This window comes from Octopus bimaculoides, chromosome 6 (genome assembly GCF_001194135.2).
Source record: "Octopus bimaculoides isolate UCB-OBI-ISO-001 chromosome 6, ASM119413v2, whole genome shotgun sequence".
Lineage (NCBI taxonomy): Eukaryota > Metazoa > Mollusca > Cephalopoda > Octopoda > Octopodidae > Octopus > Octopus bimaculoides.
Window position 1 is genome coordinate 62,221,025 of NC_068986.1, and position 16,533 is coordinate 62,237,557.

General features: G+C 36.0%; 1 protein-coding gene and 2 long non-coding RNA genes across 10 annotated transcripts in view; 1 reads left to right on the top strand and 2 right to left on the bottom strand.

Annotated features, from left to right (window-relative positions):
* Nucleotides 1–638: 638 nt before the first annotated feature.
* Nucleotides 639–4,968, bottom strand: LOC128248146 (uncharacterized). The gene is made up of 3 exons (XR_008264431.1): nt 4,889–4,968; nt 2,398–4,590; nt 639–2,155 (listed from the first exon to the last, which is right to left on the bottom strand). It is a non-coding gene; the product is annotated as an uncharacterized LOC128248146 (long non-coding RNA).
* A 46-nt stretch (nt 4,969–5,014) lies between these two features.
* Nucleotides 5,015–16,533, top strand: part of LOC106868712 (transmembrane reductase CYB561D2) — a 33,930-nt gene continuing 22,411 nt past the window's right edge. For 2 of the 8 annotated variants that reach the window (XM_052968779.1, XM_052968781.1), the window contains exon 1: nt 13,250–13,408. Coding sequence is in view for 2 of the 8 variants with exons in the window: in XM_052968776.1 (XP_052824736.1) it covers nt 5,029–5,107 (79 nt within the window). In the remaining 6 variants the exon portion in view is untranslated. Of the gene's footprint in view, nt 5,108–5,622; nt 6,524–8,010; nt 8,182–13,149; nt 13,202–13,249; nt 13,409–16,533 lie in introns of those variants that run through there. The other 6 variants (XM_052968780.1, XM_052968782.1, XM_052968776.1 and 3 more) reach the window with 6 other exon arrangements.
* On the bottom strand, nt 6,303–8,051 carry LOC128248145 (uncharacterized). Its single transcript, XR_008264430.1, has 2 exons — nt 7,956–8,051; nt 6,303–6,547 (listed from the first exon to the last, which is right to left on the bottom strand). It is a non-coding gene; the product is annotated as an uncharacterized LOC128248145 (long non-coding RNA).

Sequence of the window (16,533 nt, forward strand, 5' to 3'; positions counted from 1 at the left end):
CAAATCACAAAATTTGATGCCAGAATGATTCAGAGCGCTAATGACATACTGGATTTAGGAGTAATCATGTCAAATGATGCAGCTTTCATCAGGCACATCACCAAACTGATATTTAAATGCAGACGACTCATAGGATGGATTCTGCAAACCTTTGTGACAAGAGAACCTGTAGCTAGCCTAACTCTATGGAAAACTGGAGTTCTGAACAGGTTAGATTACTGGTCACAACTTTGGTCTCCTAATTCATCCAGTCTCATAGAAGAAATTTAAGGGTTACAATGAATGTTTACCAGTAAAATATCTTTGGTTAAAAGCCTTAACTACTGGGAATATTTGAAAGCATTGCGCCTCTACTATCTTGAATGCTGAAGAGAGAGAGATATGCTATCAGATATGTATGGAAAATCATGTTCCAAAATTCAGCATTAGAGAGAATTTTAATGCATGAACTGTTAGATTCCAAATCACAAGCAAAAACACTTTATTGTACCAATCTATTAAGAGGTCCTCAACTGTTCAACTGCCTGCCTAAAGTAATCAGAAATATAAAAGGAATTTCTACTGAAACATTAATAAAAAAAACACTGATTAACTCCTAACAATAATACCGAACCAGTTAGCAATTCAAGGATGCACTCAGGGGAGATCAGCTGCTCCCAACTCAATCATAGACTAACTTCCAGTCATAAAGTAACAACAAAGCTGAGAAAAAATAAATTAAAGTGGTGCTTCACCATGGCTGCAGGCCTACGACCGAAGCCTTCCAACTACATGGATCCAGGTTCAGTCCCGCTGGGTGGCACATTAGGCAAGTTTCTTCTACTTATAGCCTTGGGTCGACCAAAGCTTTGTCAGTGAATTTGGTAGATGGAAATGAAGCCTGCCGTATGTGCATGTGTACACACACACACACACATATTTTTAAAAAAACTGCATCTAATGACAATGTAATAATGTACTATAAGTGCTTAGGTTGGTTTACCACTAAAATTCTAGCTTGAACAGCATCTGAAACGGTGTTGTTGAAGCAGCCTATCAAAGATGGCTATAAGTGGTTCATCATTGAGCTGGTTGATATATATTAGGTTGTTTCGCATGAAATGTCGTATTTGAAAGGTTACAATAAAATATTTCAGAAGTGTTAGAGAAATGATTTATTTAATCAAGGTATGAACCATGTTCATTTATGACGTTTACCCAATGTTTCTCTTTGTCATATATTCCATCTTTAAAAAAAAAATTCATCTCTTGCTGTGATAAACTGTCCAAAAGCTTCAATTACCTCTTCTCTATTTAAGAATGTTTTATTGAAGTGATGATCAGTAGGAGAGATATCAGGGGAATAGGGAGGATGTTGCAAAATCTCATAATTCAGGCTTTGCAACTTTTGAACCATAGCTTGAGGAGTGTGAGGATGTGCATTGTTGTGGAGCAAAATTAGGCCATCTCTATTCACTAGTCTGGGTTGTTTCTTTTTCAAATTCTCATGCATACAATGAATTTCCTGGCAATACGATGTTGCTGTTACCTTTCTTCCTTGTTACAAAAATGAATAATGAATAACTCACTTCACAGAACACCATACAGTGACCACTAACATTTTTTTAGGGTACAATGGTAGGTTTGGGTAGCATTTATGTGACTCTCCTGCATCTAATCACTGTCCTTTTCTCCTGCTGTTGTCACAAGTAATGATTTGATGCAAAAATGGTCTTTTTACAGTCAAGAAAGCAATAAGGAGCACACTTCAAAGCATGTTTTTTTGAATCTCATTCAGTTGACGTGGAACAAATCTGTTTTCTTGACTTTTCCAATTTTTTACAGATGTCCAAAAACAGTTGTGTGAGATGTTTGGAGTTCTGATGAAAGTTTTCGAACCTTCGTTCTTGGATTTTGTTCAACCAAAGCATTTAATCCATCATGCCAAATAACTGATTTTGGCCTACCCCTTGGTTTATTTTCAAGGCTATCATCTCCTGAACAAGAGCTTTGGAACCATCTCTGAACAGTTCTGATGTCAACAAAGGCATTACCAAAGGCCCGCTTGATATTCTGTAGAGCTTTTGTGGCAGAGTGACCCAGTTTGAACTCATACAAGAAAATCACTCAACATAGTTTGGTTGTTATCATTTTCTTAAGGTCTGTGGGTATGAATCTTGTATAGAAAAAAAAAATCAAGATTAAATGCAAGGTATACATAATTGAGTTTTTGAATGACTGAAATAACAAGTAATAAATATGCGACATATCATGTGAAACAACCTAATATTAGAAAGTGAGGTGAACAAGTAAAATATGTGGTATCACTTTAGAGCATATAATTTATAATCCAGACGTAATTGCAGAATAGTTAAATAGTAAATAAATGATTAAGAAATAAAACATAAAATTTCTTACAGTTGTTTCTAGAATAGCTGAGCATGTGGATCATATGTCATTGGGCAAAGCTTTCCATGTAAGCCAACTATTCTGTCTTTGGAGAGAAAGAATTAAGGAATATCTTTAATAAAGAATATTAGTAGTTACCAGTTCATTCAAGAATTAAAGAACACGCTTAGTGAAAGATAATAGTGATCAGAGAATTAAGGAAATCCTAAGTAAAAGATAAGAGCAGTTCACAGTTCCATTGTTAAAGGTTCAAGGAATATCCTTAGTAAAAGATAAAAGAAGTTTCTAGTTCCATCTTTGTAGAGAAAGTTAACATGTGTCACAGGAAACTTTGTAAATCTCATAAAAGAACTTGCCAAAGAATGTGGTGCAGAAATAAGTTAGTGGCCTAAACGACGTGTTAATTTCCTATCTGATACCATACAAAAGGAAGTCTTAGAGGCATATGCTCATAACACTCTACATGAGATCAGAATGAAAGGTTGAAGATTCCATGTTTATTGGTATTATCTGTGATTGTTCTGGAATGGAACACAAATCAGTTATTGTTATGTTTTTGAAAATTAGGATGTCCAAGATTTTCTCCTGACTACACTTCAGAGACATTAACTAAGGTTATTCTGGATGTTTTTTTGTTGCCAAAACATTGAGCTGGGCTCAAAATTATGCTGCAACATTGTCTGACACACTGTGCTCTAATGCATGTACATAAAATCTTGTGCAATGAAAAGGGATTTAGACATTGTAGTGGCGCATGTGGCCGCCATTGGCCACCATCTTGGGAAGTGCCATTGCGCATGTGCAAGGGACTTGCCGTCAGCGGAAGTACCTGAGCACGCATGCGCAATGCAACAGGTGGAGAGAAAGAAATAGCGTTCGACCTCTTATCCATCCAGCAGCCGTCGTGACAGGACGTTCTTCCAGGCTCTCACAACTCGACCCCGACATGTGGTCGAAGCTTCTTTGGTATTCTAGCGGCATGCCTATTCACCCAGAAACGAAACGGCTCTACACCAACCTAGAATAAACTATTGATCTGTTGTTACCGTTATCCCTCGTGTTGTTGTATTTCTGAATTTTAATAATTAATATAAGAACTGGGGAGAGATGGCCGAGCCATCATATCTCATCCAGTTCTTATAACTGGTGACCCCTAGTACGAACACGAAATTATCTCTCAAACAACTCGTCAAAAATGAAGAGACGACGAAAAAAAAACAACACAAGAGACGAGGAAATGGAACAACTGCAACGGTTTTCTTACCCCAGAGAAAAAATACCATACAGCCTGGAAACTGAACCATCAACTACTATGACACGAGCGTATTTCTCCCACTCACGTGTTTTCTTTCAACACCAACTGAGGCTGAGAAATCCTGTAGGTTCCTAATGGGATAGCGATCTGCTATCGTCACGGCATTAAGTCGCCGATAGTCCCCCACCGGGCGAAAATCCGTGTCCCCTTTACGGGCCAAATGAAGAGGAGATGCCCATGGGCTGGTGGAGGGGGGAATGAGGCGCGAAAAAACGGGTGGTCCAGTCGTCTTGATGTAATGGAGGGTGGAATGCACGGGCTTCGCCGGTTTGAAAGTGATGTCCACCAGCTCCGGAAAAGACGCTAAGAGAGAATGAAAAACGTCCCCAGCAGTGGCAATAAAAAAATGCTGGGCTAAGAGGGGAAAACATCATCACCAAAACAAGTGAGTACTGAAAAATTTTGGAGTGATTTGAAGCATTACTTTTCCATGTATAATAAAAAAAAAATATTATGTCTGTGTTTGATATTAAGATTGAAAAGAAAAACCAGCTTTGTTTGTAAAAAGATTTCGTTCCCAGGCCAATATCCATGTATAATACTTCTTTAAAAGAAAAAGGAAAATAACAAAGGCAGTGATCTACTGCCACTTTAAAAACTCTAACTTAAATTTTAAAAACAAATAAATTTGGGAATTATTTAACAAAACATTTTAAAGCTCAAACATACAAAATTTGACGTGAAGTCAAAACTAAAAGGCGGAAGTATGAAAAAAAAACCCCTACTCAATTTAGTAGAGTTTTCTCCCCACTGAATTCATTGGAAATTTGGAGCTTGACCACTCGCAAGCTTGATAAATGTGTTTTAGATAATATTTTGGCTATTAGTGACACTCACTGGACCAGCAATGGAAATTGATGAGACAAAGGCTCAGCTATTGGATCACACTACAAAGAGAAATCGAAATGATACACATAAAAAGGAAATTTAAAATATAAAAGACAAAGTAAAATAAAAAGTCGTATTTTTCCTCTTTTTATCCCGTCCTCTACACTTAAAAAAAGGAAGAGACTATTTTAGATCTGTTTGTTGGTAAGTGAATCATAATTAAAAAAAAATTGTATTCTCGATATTCATATTTTCCGTAATACCTTCAGGATAATTGTTCAGTTTAGGGACATTAAAAAAGTAAATAAAAATCAAGCGGGAGGTAACTAGTAAAGGGACATAAATAAGTCAACTTACTGTTAAACAACTAATATTGTAGTAAGGCAGCATGGCGAATTACAATTTTCGCACGTGCGTAAATTAGTCGCCGCCGTGTCAACCACTGAAGAATCTTGTCTTGTGATTCAGCTAATTGCGTGATATTCCAAGATTGATTCATGGTTGACAATTTCAATTTTAGGAACAATGAATTGCGGTCCGGCTGGTCTTCCATGTGCCATTCTGATCAATTCCAAAGTAAATAATATCCAATATTTATGTTGACTTATCTGTCCCTTTACTAGTTATCTCCCCTTTAATTTTTATTTACTTTTTTAATATCCCTAAACTGAACAATTACCTACTTTAAGCTTTGTAATTATCTCAATACTTCTTGCTCGGCTACACATGGATATCTCCGTGTATACCTGTACGTAGGTGTATATATGCATGCATGTATTGTGTATATTTTCTTATTAATGGATTTATTTATTCGAGTCAGTGAATTTGTGGAAGAGCATATTAAGCATATAAGTTTTCTTTTAGTGGCTATTACAATATTTCTGGTATTTCAAGTGAAAGTTATATTAATTGCCCTTTCACTACTCAGTATATTTGGCTTTTTCTAAGAATTCTCTTACTTTTACTTAACTACATTTTTTTCTCCACATATAGAAAAACTAATTTGGATTTCAGTTACAATTATATTTCGTTTGAAAATTTAGGCGAGTTTTGTTTTTAGAAGAAATTTATAAAAGTTATCCAACATTTACTTATTTAATTACGTAAAGCATTTTCATGCTATAAGTGTTATAGATCGTTATTCCAGATCAGTGGTTCCCAAACTGTGATCCGCAAAGTAGTACTGGAGGTCCGCGAATATGTTAAGCTGAAAGACCTTTCAATATCCTGGGTTCTGGAGGAAAACTCAGTGCTTTAAAAAGATACTTAGAAGGGAGATAACTTATGTGAACCGTAAAAAGCCACTATTTAATAATTTTATCTTCTGTGTTTTGTTTTAAATCTCGAAATAATGACTGAGATAATAATAATGATGACGACTGGCATTGAAATATAATAAATCAGTAATAATCGTTCTTACTGAGATTTTTTATGGCACAACCAATTTGTAACGTCTTTATAGAAGTGTAATTATTATTTTATTTGTAGGACATTCCAAGCTACTAACAACTTCGTTATTAAACTTAAAACAAACATGTTGCTATTAAAAAAGTTAAATTGTTTAATAAATAAAAATATATCAAGGGGTTATTAAACAGATTATCGCGTCCTTCCCACATCCAGAAAAATAAAAACCAACCTTTAAAAAAATACACTGGTAACATTCTTAGAAAGTTTATTTTCAATAATAAATTTGAAAAGATTTAACCGACAAGAATATTAATATATTTCTGTTTCGATAATTGCCCTTTAATACCAGCCGGTTTTCAGATTTCTACTTCGTCATGCAAAATTGCTAGATTTGCAATATTTTAACCCCTCCCATTCGAATCTTTATTACAAATCACAAAACAAACACTACGGCAGCCAACAACGGAACGGAGTCATCGGAGTCTTCACCTTTGGTGATTGCTTCTATATTCCTTATGGTTGCACACTTTGTTGCCGTTCTGTTCACAGGATTCATCATATACACAGCCAGCCCGGGTTCGAGTGAGTTATTTCTTTTCAGTTTTACTATAAATTTAAAAAATATTTCTCGTGCTAATTAAATGTTAAAATTAGAACACATTTTTAATACAAAATATGTAGTCTTTTCTTTTTTGTTTTGTCGCCTGTCTAGTTTGATAAAGTTAAGAATAAAAATTTCATGATGAAAGTTGAAATCAGTCTTAAAATATTTATGAAATTAACTGTACTATTTTGTCGTTTGTTTGATATTTAGTTCTTTCCGTCTTAGGACAGTGAAATTATTCGTGAATTTTTTGGAAGTACATATATTTCTGATGTAATTTCATGAAATGCATTCCTCTAATATATTTGATACGTTTATTAAACATAAACACACGTATCAAATCTTATTTAATGAGTAAATTGAAATAATTTAATAGATGCGAGTTAGATATAATTGATACGCATTTCAACTGATAAATTTAATATTTGAAACTTTTTAAATAGACATGTATTCGGTTGTTTAACTTTATTTTACACATTTCGAGTGGAGTTGAAGAAAATTCATTTGGTGGAAGTGTTTTTGTTTTGTGAAAATGGAAATCTTGTCATTTCTCCGGATGACATTTTCGAATAGTTATATGAATGTCAGATTAAAATAAGTTCCATAATTTAGACGCATCAATTAAAATTATGTTCTGGAATTAATGACTATTAGAATTGTCGACTTCAGCTGTCATTCTTCTATTCAATTATAAAGTTTGTTGTGAAAATTATTCATAAAGACAGTTTAAAATGAAATGCAATTAAATTTGTTTTCATGAACTTGAAAAATAAACATTTTCCAGCTTAAATTGCAAAAACAAATTCTCACTATTTTGTTGAAATAATATTCTTAGATACATACACCTTGTGGTGTACGACCAATTGAGGCACTTGGTGCTGCATTGATGTCTTTTCTTTCTTTTTTTTGTTTTCCTTTTGTAAAACTACATTCCTTTTCACTGATTTTTTGCAAATTGTAACAATTATTTTGTACCTCCCAACACTGTAAGTACGCCTTTTGTACATACAAGACGTTCAACTAATGCAAAGAGTTTGTGGGATATTGCGATGTCCATGTTTTGCTAAGAGTCTAGGTTATAAGTGAAATGCTAACTAGTAATCGAAATCAGGTAAAGTGTAGTCGAGTCTGAGAGATCCTGCCCCCTACGACATTTATCACTTCATTCGAAAAAATATTATTGCTGTTAAATTAGATTTATCTATGGTTAACCTAAAATTGAATGGCACTTAAAATGTTTACATTTGAACGAAATGGAGCGTGGGAATACATGGCGTACGTCAAGTAGGTATATATTTAAGGCATTAAATAAGAAAGTTCGTCGAAGGTGCGACCCACAATTATCTGATTTTTAATTGTTAATGAAATAACATAAAAAGATGCCCTGTAGTATGTTTTATTCAGATCTACCTGTTCAGAATTTAAAACCGTAACTGTGTCAAGTTTGCTTTTAATTCTTCTTTAGCGAAGGAAGTTGCTGATGAAGATGTCAACTCTTTAATGACTGTACCGGGTCATTAATCCAATGACCATATTATACCTCTAGTGCAATAAGTGACAACAAACACTTGTATCCGTGCGTGAACAACTTCGTATCCAAAGTTTTATTCAGATGCGTAACAAACGAATTCATACTGTGAGTACACAATCAAGTTATTTGGGATTGAAGTTAAAGGTTCTGAACATTTTGCCATGCTCCACGATGACAGTGAGAAAATAGGAGGAATTCAAACTACAAAAATTACTTTCAGATAGGCACTAGGCATAGAATACCATAGCGAGTTGCTGGTAAGAAAGAATATTGAATCCGTATGCCTGGCTCTCTCTCTCTCTGATGTTAACCTCGTCGTGTCTTAAAGAAGAGGTAGATTCAATTGGAAATTGCTCTTAAGTAGGCGATATTGCTTCTAATGCTCTCTTGTGTGTGGTTTAGCAGTTAAGTCTTGTATGCTGGCAAAGGGGGAGCTAACCACAGTTTGCTTGGAATGTTCTAGAGCGTTTGACCTGAGAGATAACTGTAGTTGATTTCCAACTCCCCAGACTGAAAGGAATGAAAATGTTGAACGGTCAAAGAGTTAAACTGTTGGCAATGAAACAGAAAGAGCCTGGAAAAGGGAGAAATCATGGAAAATGGCAAAATCTAAACAATGCATGCAAATACAAGATTATGTGAATAAAAGACTAGAAACATGTAAAAACAAACACATAGCATACAAAATACATGTAATAAAATGTGCAAAGACAAAATGCAGCAAAACAGTTTGTTAAATTGTACAGTTTGTTCAAAACAGTTGGTGTATCAATAAGCATAGTTTATGTTAATACGAAAAGGTGATTAAATATAGATAGTTTTGGACAGTTTATGTGGCCAAGTTACTGTTCTACCACTTAGAGTGACATAAGATGGAGTGGAATGTGGTGTTTGCGAATGTTGCTTGGAAGCATGTAAAGATGTTTGAGGCTGATGTGAAGTTGTTGGTGGAGTGAGTGTGACAGGTGTGTCATGTAATGGAATAAGACTTTCAGGGAAAGCCTTCTTTACTCTGTCAATAGATACAGTCTCTTTCCAACCATTAATGTCCACGGTGAAAAGTTTTGGTGTGTGTGAAAGCACACAGATAGGGCCTGAGTAGGATGGTGTAAGGGGTCTTACACAGCATCATTCCGCAAAAAGATGTTCATGTAGAGATATCTGCTGGAACAGCAGAAGAAATAGACTGATCACGAGGTGCCATGGGTGGCAGATCTGAGAAGTAAGAATGAAGTCTGGTGATGTATGATGCAGGTTCCAGATGCAGTGAGTTGACTGGTGCTAACATTTGACCAGGAAGTGCCAAAGTGGTACCATACAGGAGTTCAGCTGAGGAGTAGCCCAAATCTGCCTTAACAGCAGACTAGCAACCTAGGAGAACGATGGGAAGAAGTTCAGTGTATCATTGTGGATTTGGAGTCGCACAAGGTGGAGCCTTTAACTGCCTTTGCAATCTTTCCATTATTCCATTTGAGGCTGGGTGGTAACTAGTTGTATGAATGCGTTGTACACCCAGCAGCCGTGACAGTTCATGGAAAAGGGAGGCTTTAAATTGGTGTCCATGGTCAGTGGTGATCCTAGAGGGGGTACCAAAGCGAGCAATCCAACTGGCGATGAGAGCTTGAGCCACAGACTCGGCAGTAATATCTACCAGGGGTATGGCCTCAGGCCATTGGGTGAACTGATCAATACAGGTCAAAATGTATGTGAAACCAGAACTGATGCGCGAAGGAACCAACAAGATCAATATGGATGTGTCGGAAGCGAGTGTCCTGTGGACTGAACTGCCCCAGTGGAGCACGAACATACCTATGCACCTTGGAGTGCTGACACTGCAAACAAGAACATGCCCAAGCGGTGACTGTATGACACATATCAGGCCAGAAGAATCGGGCCATGATAAACTTCACCACGGCAGCAATGACGATCAGGAAGGAGCAGCTGGGTGAACCAGTGGAAACATCGCAGAGAATGTTCCCCTCAGTGGACTAAAATGGCAGGTACTCAAACTTGCAGCAGGAAACCTGAGCAGAAGAAATGTAGAGTGAATCCAAGGAAGGCTGGTCTGAAGCAATGGCAACCAGATCAATTGTAGCAGGAGACAAAAGGGAACACAGAGGAAGCCTAGACAAAGTATCAGCAGGTATTTTGGCAGATCTGGCAATATGGGGTATGTCACTGGTGAACTGAGAAATGAAGTCCAAGTGTCTGTGTGCCCTTGGTGAGTAATTCTCCGACTTGGATTGGAGAGCAAATGTGAGTGGTTTATAATCTGTGAATATCGTGAACTCCCGACCTTCAAGGAGGAGGTGGAAGTGTCTCACAGCAAGATAAACAGCTAATAGCTCTCCTCCGAAAGTGTTATACCGTTGGTTCTAATTGGCATGAGCAAACTGCTAATGGTTGAGTCTGGTGGTTGATCGTCTGTTGTAATACTGCACCAGTAGCACAATTTGAGGCATCAACAGTTAAAGATAGTTCTGTGTTCGCTATAAGATGTGCGAGTGAGGAAACTTGAGCAAGATCAGATTTGACAGATTCAAAAGATCACAAAGTGTTGGAAGAAAGAGAAATAGGAGAATCTTTCTTTTTCTTGTCTTTCAAAAGCTGAGTCAAGGGAAACAACTTGTCTGCACAGTTAGGAATGAAGCAATGATAGAAATTGATTAACCCTAGGAAATGATGTAACTTTTTCTATGATGTGTGGGGTGAAAGTTGCTGAATTGCTTCCACCTTTGCCGGCAGAGGCCAAATGCCTTCAGAGTCTATAAGATGTCCCAGGAACTCCAATGAAATTGTACCAAACACACACTTTGCAGGGTTGACCTTGACATTGTACGACCAGAGATGCTGGAACAACTGAGATAGGTGTTGATGATGATGTTCAACTGTGTCACTGGCTATGAGGAGGTTGTCCATGTAAGCAAAAACGGAATTCATCCCACAAACGACTTCATCAATAAACCACTTGAAAGTGTTGGCGGCATTGCGCAGTCCAAATGACATGGATAAGAACTAGAATGAGCCAAATGGATTCATGTAAAGCAGATAAAAAATCCTGAAGATGAGATAAAGGATATCTGTCGGGTAGTGACAGCATTGAGGTGTCTGAAATCACCAACCGGTCAAAAGTCTGCAGTGTTTTTTTTTACCATGTGTAAAGGAGACGCCCATGGGCTCATGGATGATTGAATAAGTCCAAGCTGGAGCTTATGTTCAAATTCAGCCCAAGCTGCCTTAAGTTTGTCCAGTGCCAACCACCGCAGACAGGAAAAAACAGGAGGTCCCATCGTGGAGATGAAATGTCTCAATGAGTGAACAGGCTCGGCTGGTTTAAATGACAAGTCAGTAAGCTCTGGAAAAGAAGCAAGCAATGCGTGATACAGGTCCCCTGAGGTGGCAATGAAGAAGGAAGGACTTACAGGAGTGACAGTAGAATTCTTCATGGGAGTTGATAAGAAGGTTGTATTGTTGAGAAGCTGCTGCCTTCTCACATCTACCAATAATGAGTAATGGTGTGGAAAATTCACACCCGATATTGGATAAAGTAGATCTGCGATGACAAAAATCCATTTAAAATCTTTACGTAGAGATAAATCTATAGATAAAGATATCTGTCCGGATAGTAGAGTGGTTAACAGCATACTAAGAAATATTGGAAGGTTGAGGCCTAGTCAAGGTGAAACATAAGGGCCAAATACTGACGCTGGCTCCTGTGTTGACCATGAAAAGTGTAGAGGAGTTGACGTCTCTAACAAAAAATGAATGATGGGGAGTAGAACAAAGCGTGTGGACAGCTGACATGCTCAGGGTCTCCTGGTCTAGTTTCCCTGTGGGGAGTAAGAACAAGGCTGTCTACACTGATTGCCTTATCCCTGAATCATTGATGGTACCAACATGGCATGTTAGATGCAGTAATGGCATGCTGGCAAGAACAATGCCTAAGATGATTCCTAGAAAACGATTGGGAAAAAGAGGAATGCACACAACACAGCTGTGAAACCTGTTGTGCCAAGTCCTTAATTGCTTTCAGGGTTTCTTCTTGTGCTGCCACATGAAGGATCCTGGGTACCTGTAGATAAAGTGATAGCTACTACCTTGTCAGCAGATGAGGTAGACCTAGAGAATTCCAGGAACTTCTCCGCAGATGTAGCTATTTGTTCTGGTGAGCTACCCTCTTTCATTGGTGCTAAAATGGACTGAACATTGGATGGCAGCCGAAAGAAAAATAGCTGCCTCATGAATGAATTTTCTTCTACTGAGCTGTTGGCCAACTCATGAATTCTGTGTAAAAATTCTGTTGGGGTTCTATCCCCCAAATGTTCGTCCTCCAAGAACATGCGAAAGTGACTCTAGGAGAATTTAGAATTCCTGTGAAGGACCTCTGCCTTTATACTGTCGTAGGAAGCATCTGGTGTTGTGTCTGTGATTAGGTCTTTGACGGTAAGCGCTAACGGTGAAGGAATCCCACTCAATACAATGTGTAATCTCTGTTGAGCTGACTGAATGTGATTGGATACAAAGTATCATTCCAGCTGGGCAAACCACATCTTAGGACAGCCATGATAGTGGGGCAGAGTGATGTGACTCATCTTTGGCAGGAAAAAACGTAACACATGTTTAGAAGAAGGAAAAGACAAGCTGGATTTGACCAAAAACCAGAAAATACACATCGAAGAAAATTCTACACATAGTCGCGAGCAAACAAGATAACGTCTTCCAACGAGAAAAAATATCAGTAGACAAAGATAAAAGAAAACACAAAGTTGTACCTGACAGAGGGAAAAATGTGTCATGCAGTGAAATATGGAGTTCGCAACAGAAAAAGTTCATGTGTCTCGAAGACACAGTTGTTTAGCAGCTATCTCGAACACAAGAACACAGTTCAACGTTGCTATTAGGAGAAAATTGCACGTGGAGAAAAATGGTCATAGAACAGAGGTAATAGCTATTGTTGTATGGTCAAAGAAATATTTCATGGAGAAATTCCACATGTTGGGCAGCTTTGAGGTGGGGTTGACTCACGTTATGCATTTCTTCTCATAAAACATCTTCGCGCCATTTCTGTTTCAGGGAGAACCATTCCTGCTCAAAGATAGCATACAAACTTTCTCATAATCAACAGGTATGTCCTTTTTTCTGTCCAGGGTTACCACTTTAGCAAGGGAAGTCGCTAATGAAGATGTCAACACTTTAATGACTGTACTGGGTCATTAATCCAATGACCGTATTATACCTCTAGTGCAATAAGTGACAACAAACACTTGTATCCATGCGTGAACAACTTCGTATCCAAAGTTTTATTCAGATGCGTAACAAACGAATTCATACTGTGAGTACACAATCAAGTTATTTGGGATTGAAGTTAAAGGTTCTGAACATTTTGCCATGTTCCACGATGACAGTGAGAAAATAGGAGGAATTCAAACTACAAAAATTACTTTCAGATAGGCACTAGGCATAGAATACCATAGCGAGTTGCTGGTAAGAAAGAATATTGAATCCGTATGCCTGGCTCTCTCTCTCTCTGATGTTAACCTCGTTGTGTCTTAAAGAAGAGGTAGATTCAATTGGAAATTGCTCTTAAGTAGGCGATATTGCTTCTAATGCTCTCTTGTGTGTGGTTTAGCAGTTCAGTCTTTTATGCTAGCAAAGGGGGAGCTAACCACAGTTTGCTTGGAATGTTCTAGAGCGTTTGACCTGAGAGATCTCCCAACGAATATTTTGCGGGCTATGAACCGGTTTCAAAAAGTGTTGCCTTCAGTTCTGATGTTGATTAAATAAGTACCTGTAATAAAGAGATTAAAGTGACACGTCCCACTCTCTTTGTGTTCAAGTAAAAGAAATTATCCTTGATATATGTAGTAGTGCAAACATGGTTACATACAGGATTGTATCTCATATGCAGTTTTAATAATCCTATTAAATCTTAAAAAGAAAACAAAAATGTTATATGTACCAAATATCAATTTGTGTCTAAGGTGATTTTTAGTTCACTGTCTGTCCTATCATTCACACACAGTAGTGTGTAAATGATATTTTTAAGGTCACCATTTACTCACTCGCAGTCACTTCTAAATTTTGTCACTAATTCATTTGTAACCAAATTATATGATGTTTATATTTTTAGATTGGTCACATCCTAAGCTACATTTTCAGCTACAAAATCTGAAAATTGCTTTAGTAGAAAAAAAGTTTCAGTAAAATATGTGAGGTCAAAAATGTGAGAGTAATGCCTGAAATTGACTTTGAGTCCAAATATTATTCTTCTTTCAAAAGAAAACTATATTTAAATTTAACTATTCTGATAGATTTCCACTAGAGGAATTCAATGATGCCAATTATGTCAAAAAATGATTTTAAAATTAAAAACTACTGGGCCCAAAATTGCTGCAAAAAGTGGTAATGCCTAAAATCAAATTCAAAACCTAAAAATTTGTTTACCTCATATGATAGAACTCATCAGAATAAGTGTCGTGGTGCTAATCTTTTCAAAAAATATCATTCACACACTCCCGTGTGTGAATAATATACTCACTCATGACCACTTCTAGGCTTTGTCATTAACTTTTTTTTTAACTAAATGAGATGATGGTCATACCATAAGCTACATTTTGAGCTAAAAAATTTGATAACTGGTTCATAGGAAAAGGTTGAGCCAAATATGTGAGGTCACAAACAGGAGAATAACGCCTGACTGAGTTCAAATATTTTTTTTTTTAAATAAATCTATATTTTACTTTAGCTTATGACAGGAATCTATCCATGTTAGTTATATGCAAAAAAATTCAGTAGAAAAAAAGTGCTGAAGTAAGAACCTGTGAAAAAAAAGATTAACACCTGAAATCGACTTTGACTCCAAATATTATTATTCTTTCAAAAGAAAACTGTATTTAGATTTAACTTTTCTGATAGATTTCAACTTCAGTAATCCCTTGATGCTAATTATATATACATAAAAAAATTTAAATAAAAAACTACTGGGGCCAAATGTGCTGAAAACAGTGGTAATGCCTAAATATGAATTCAAAACCTAAATATTTTGTTTTTGTGTAAAGATTTTATTTTTGTTTAGCTCATATGATAGAACTCACCAAGACGAATGTTGTGGTGCTAATCTTTTCATACATATTTATTGCAGAAAAAGGTTGCAATTTTAAAAAAGTTTAATCATTTTCACCTAATCAGAAAACAAGATTTAGAAGCTGGCATTTTCTGCATAATAGCTGTCTATCACAAAATGAAAGCAAAATCATTATGCGAGGAAGAATTTTTATTAAACAAACGAAAGCAAAGCAAGGTTGTAAGAACTTCTGAAGTTTCAATAAGTTTTTCGTTTGCTTTTAAACTTTAATTCAATATTAAGAGTAGCAGAATTTAGATTATTATTTCTTGGGGTAAATTGTCAAGGTTTTTGCTTTCAGATAGTATGATTGGATTTTCAGAGTAGCAAGATTCAGATTTTTATTTTCTGGCAAGTTGACAAGAACAGTAGCTGAATTGAAGGCTTTATTTTTATTTTGCATGAATTTCACTCCTCCTGCCTTATGGTGGATGCATTGGCTATTTTTGCATTTTAAATAAGTGGATTATATTTTATTTATAGAAATAGTAGTTTTAAATTGGTTTATGAAAATTGGATTATAATATGGAATTTTAGCATATGTATGAAAACTTCATTTAAAAAAATATTATTCTTCAAAATTTAATGATACAATATTGCTATTGTTTGTTTCTTCCTTTTAATGGGCACACCTGTAGGGTTCTAGTAATACTGTTCAGAAAAAGCAAATAGGTAGGTGGCTCCTCATGCCTTAAGGTGGATACATTGGCTACTTTTGCATTTTTAAGATCATTTATATATTAGCTAATGCAATGAAACCCTGTCCAGATAACTTTTTCTTATTATTAAAATTCAAGAAAAAATGTGAAAATGAAAAAAAAAAAACACAACATAAAATCCTTATTTTAAATTCAATCATCAACAATGAAAAATAATTCAAATATTATTTAACAAAAGAATATTTATTAGCTTTATTGCATTGCTTGGAAAAAAAGTGGATTACAATGAAAAATGCAGGTGCATGCATGTTAACATTCTTAAGTTGGAAAAGTACAGAACAAGATTTTTTACAGTAGAGCTTGCCTAATTTGTCACCTCTAAAGGAAACTAAAAAGTACTTAAAATTAAAATTCTACTGTACTTAATTTAATTTTATTTCATTTTTAAAATACTGCTTTTTCCAAAAATACAGACTTAAATAATTTTGCTTAAATAATTTTTTTCTGAAAATAATAAAAATTACTGGAGCTATATATGAAAAGAGTTTCTGAATATAAGCCCATAGGCTTAAAATTGGATGGGCTTACTTTTGGAAAATCCCAGTAATGCTTTTATAATTTTTGCTTTAATAAAATATAGTAAATTTTTAAAAATCTTATTCTCAGCTGCAATAT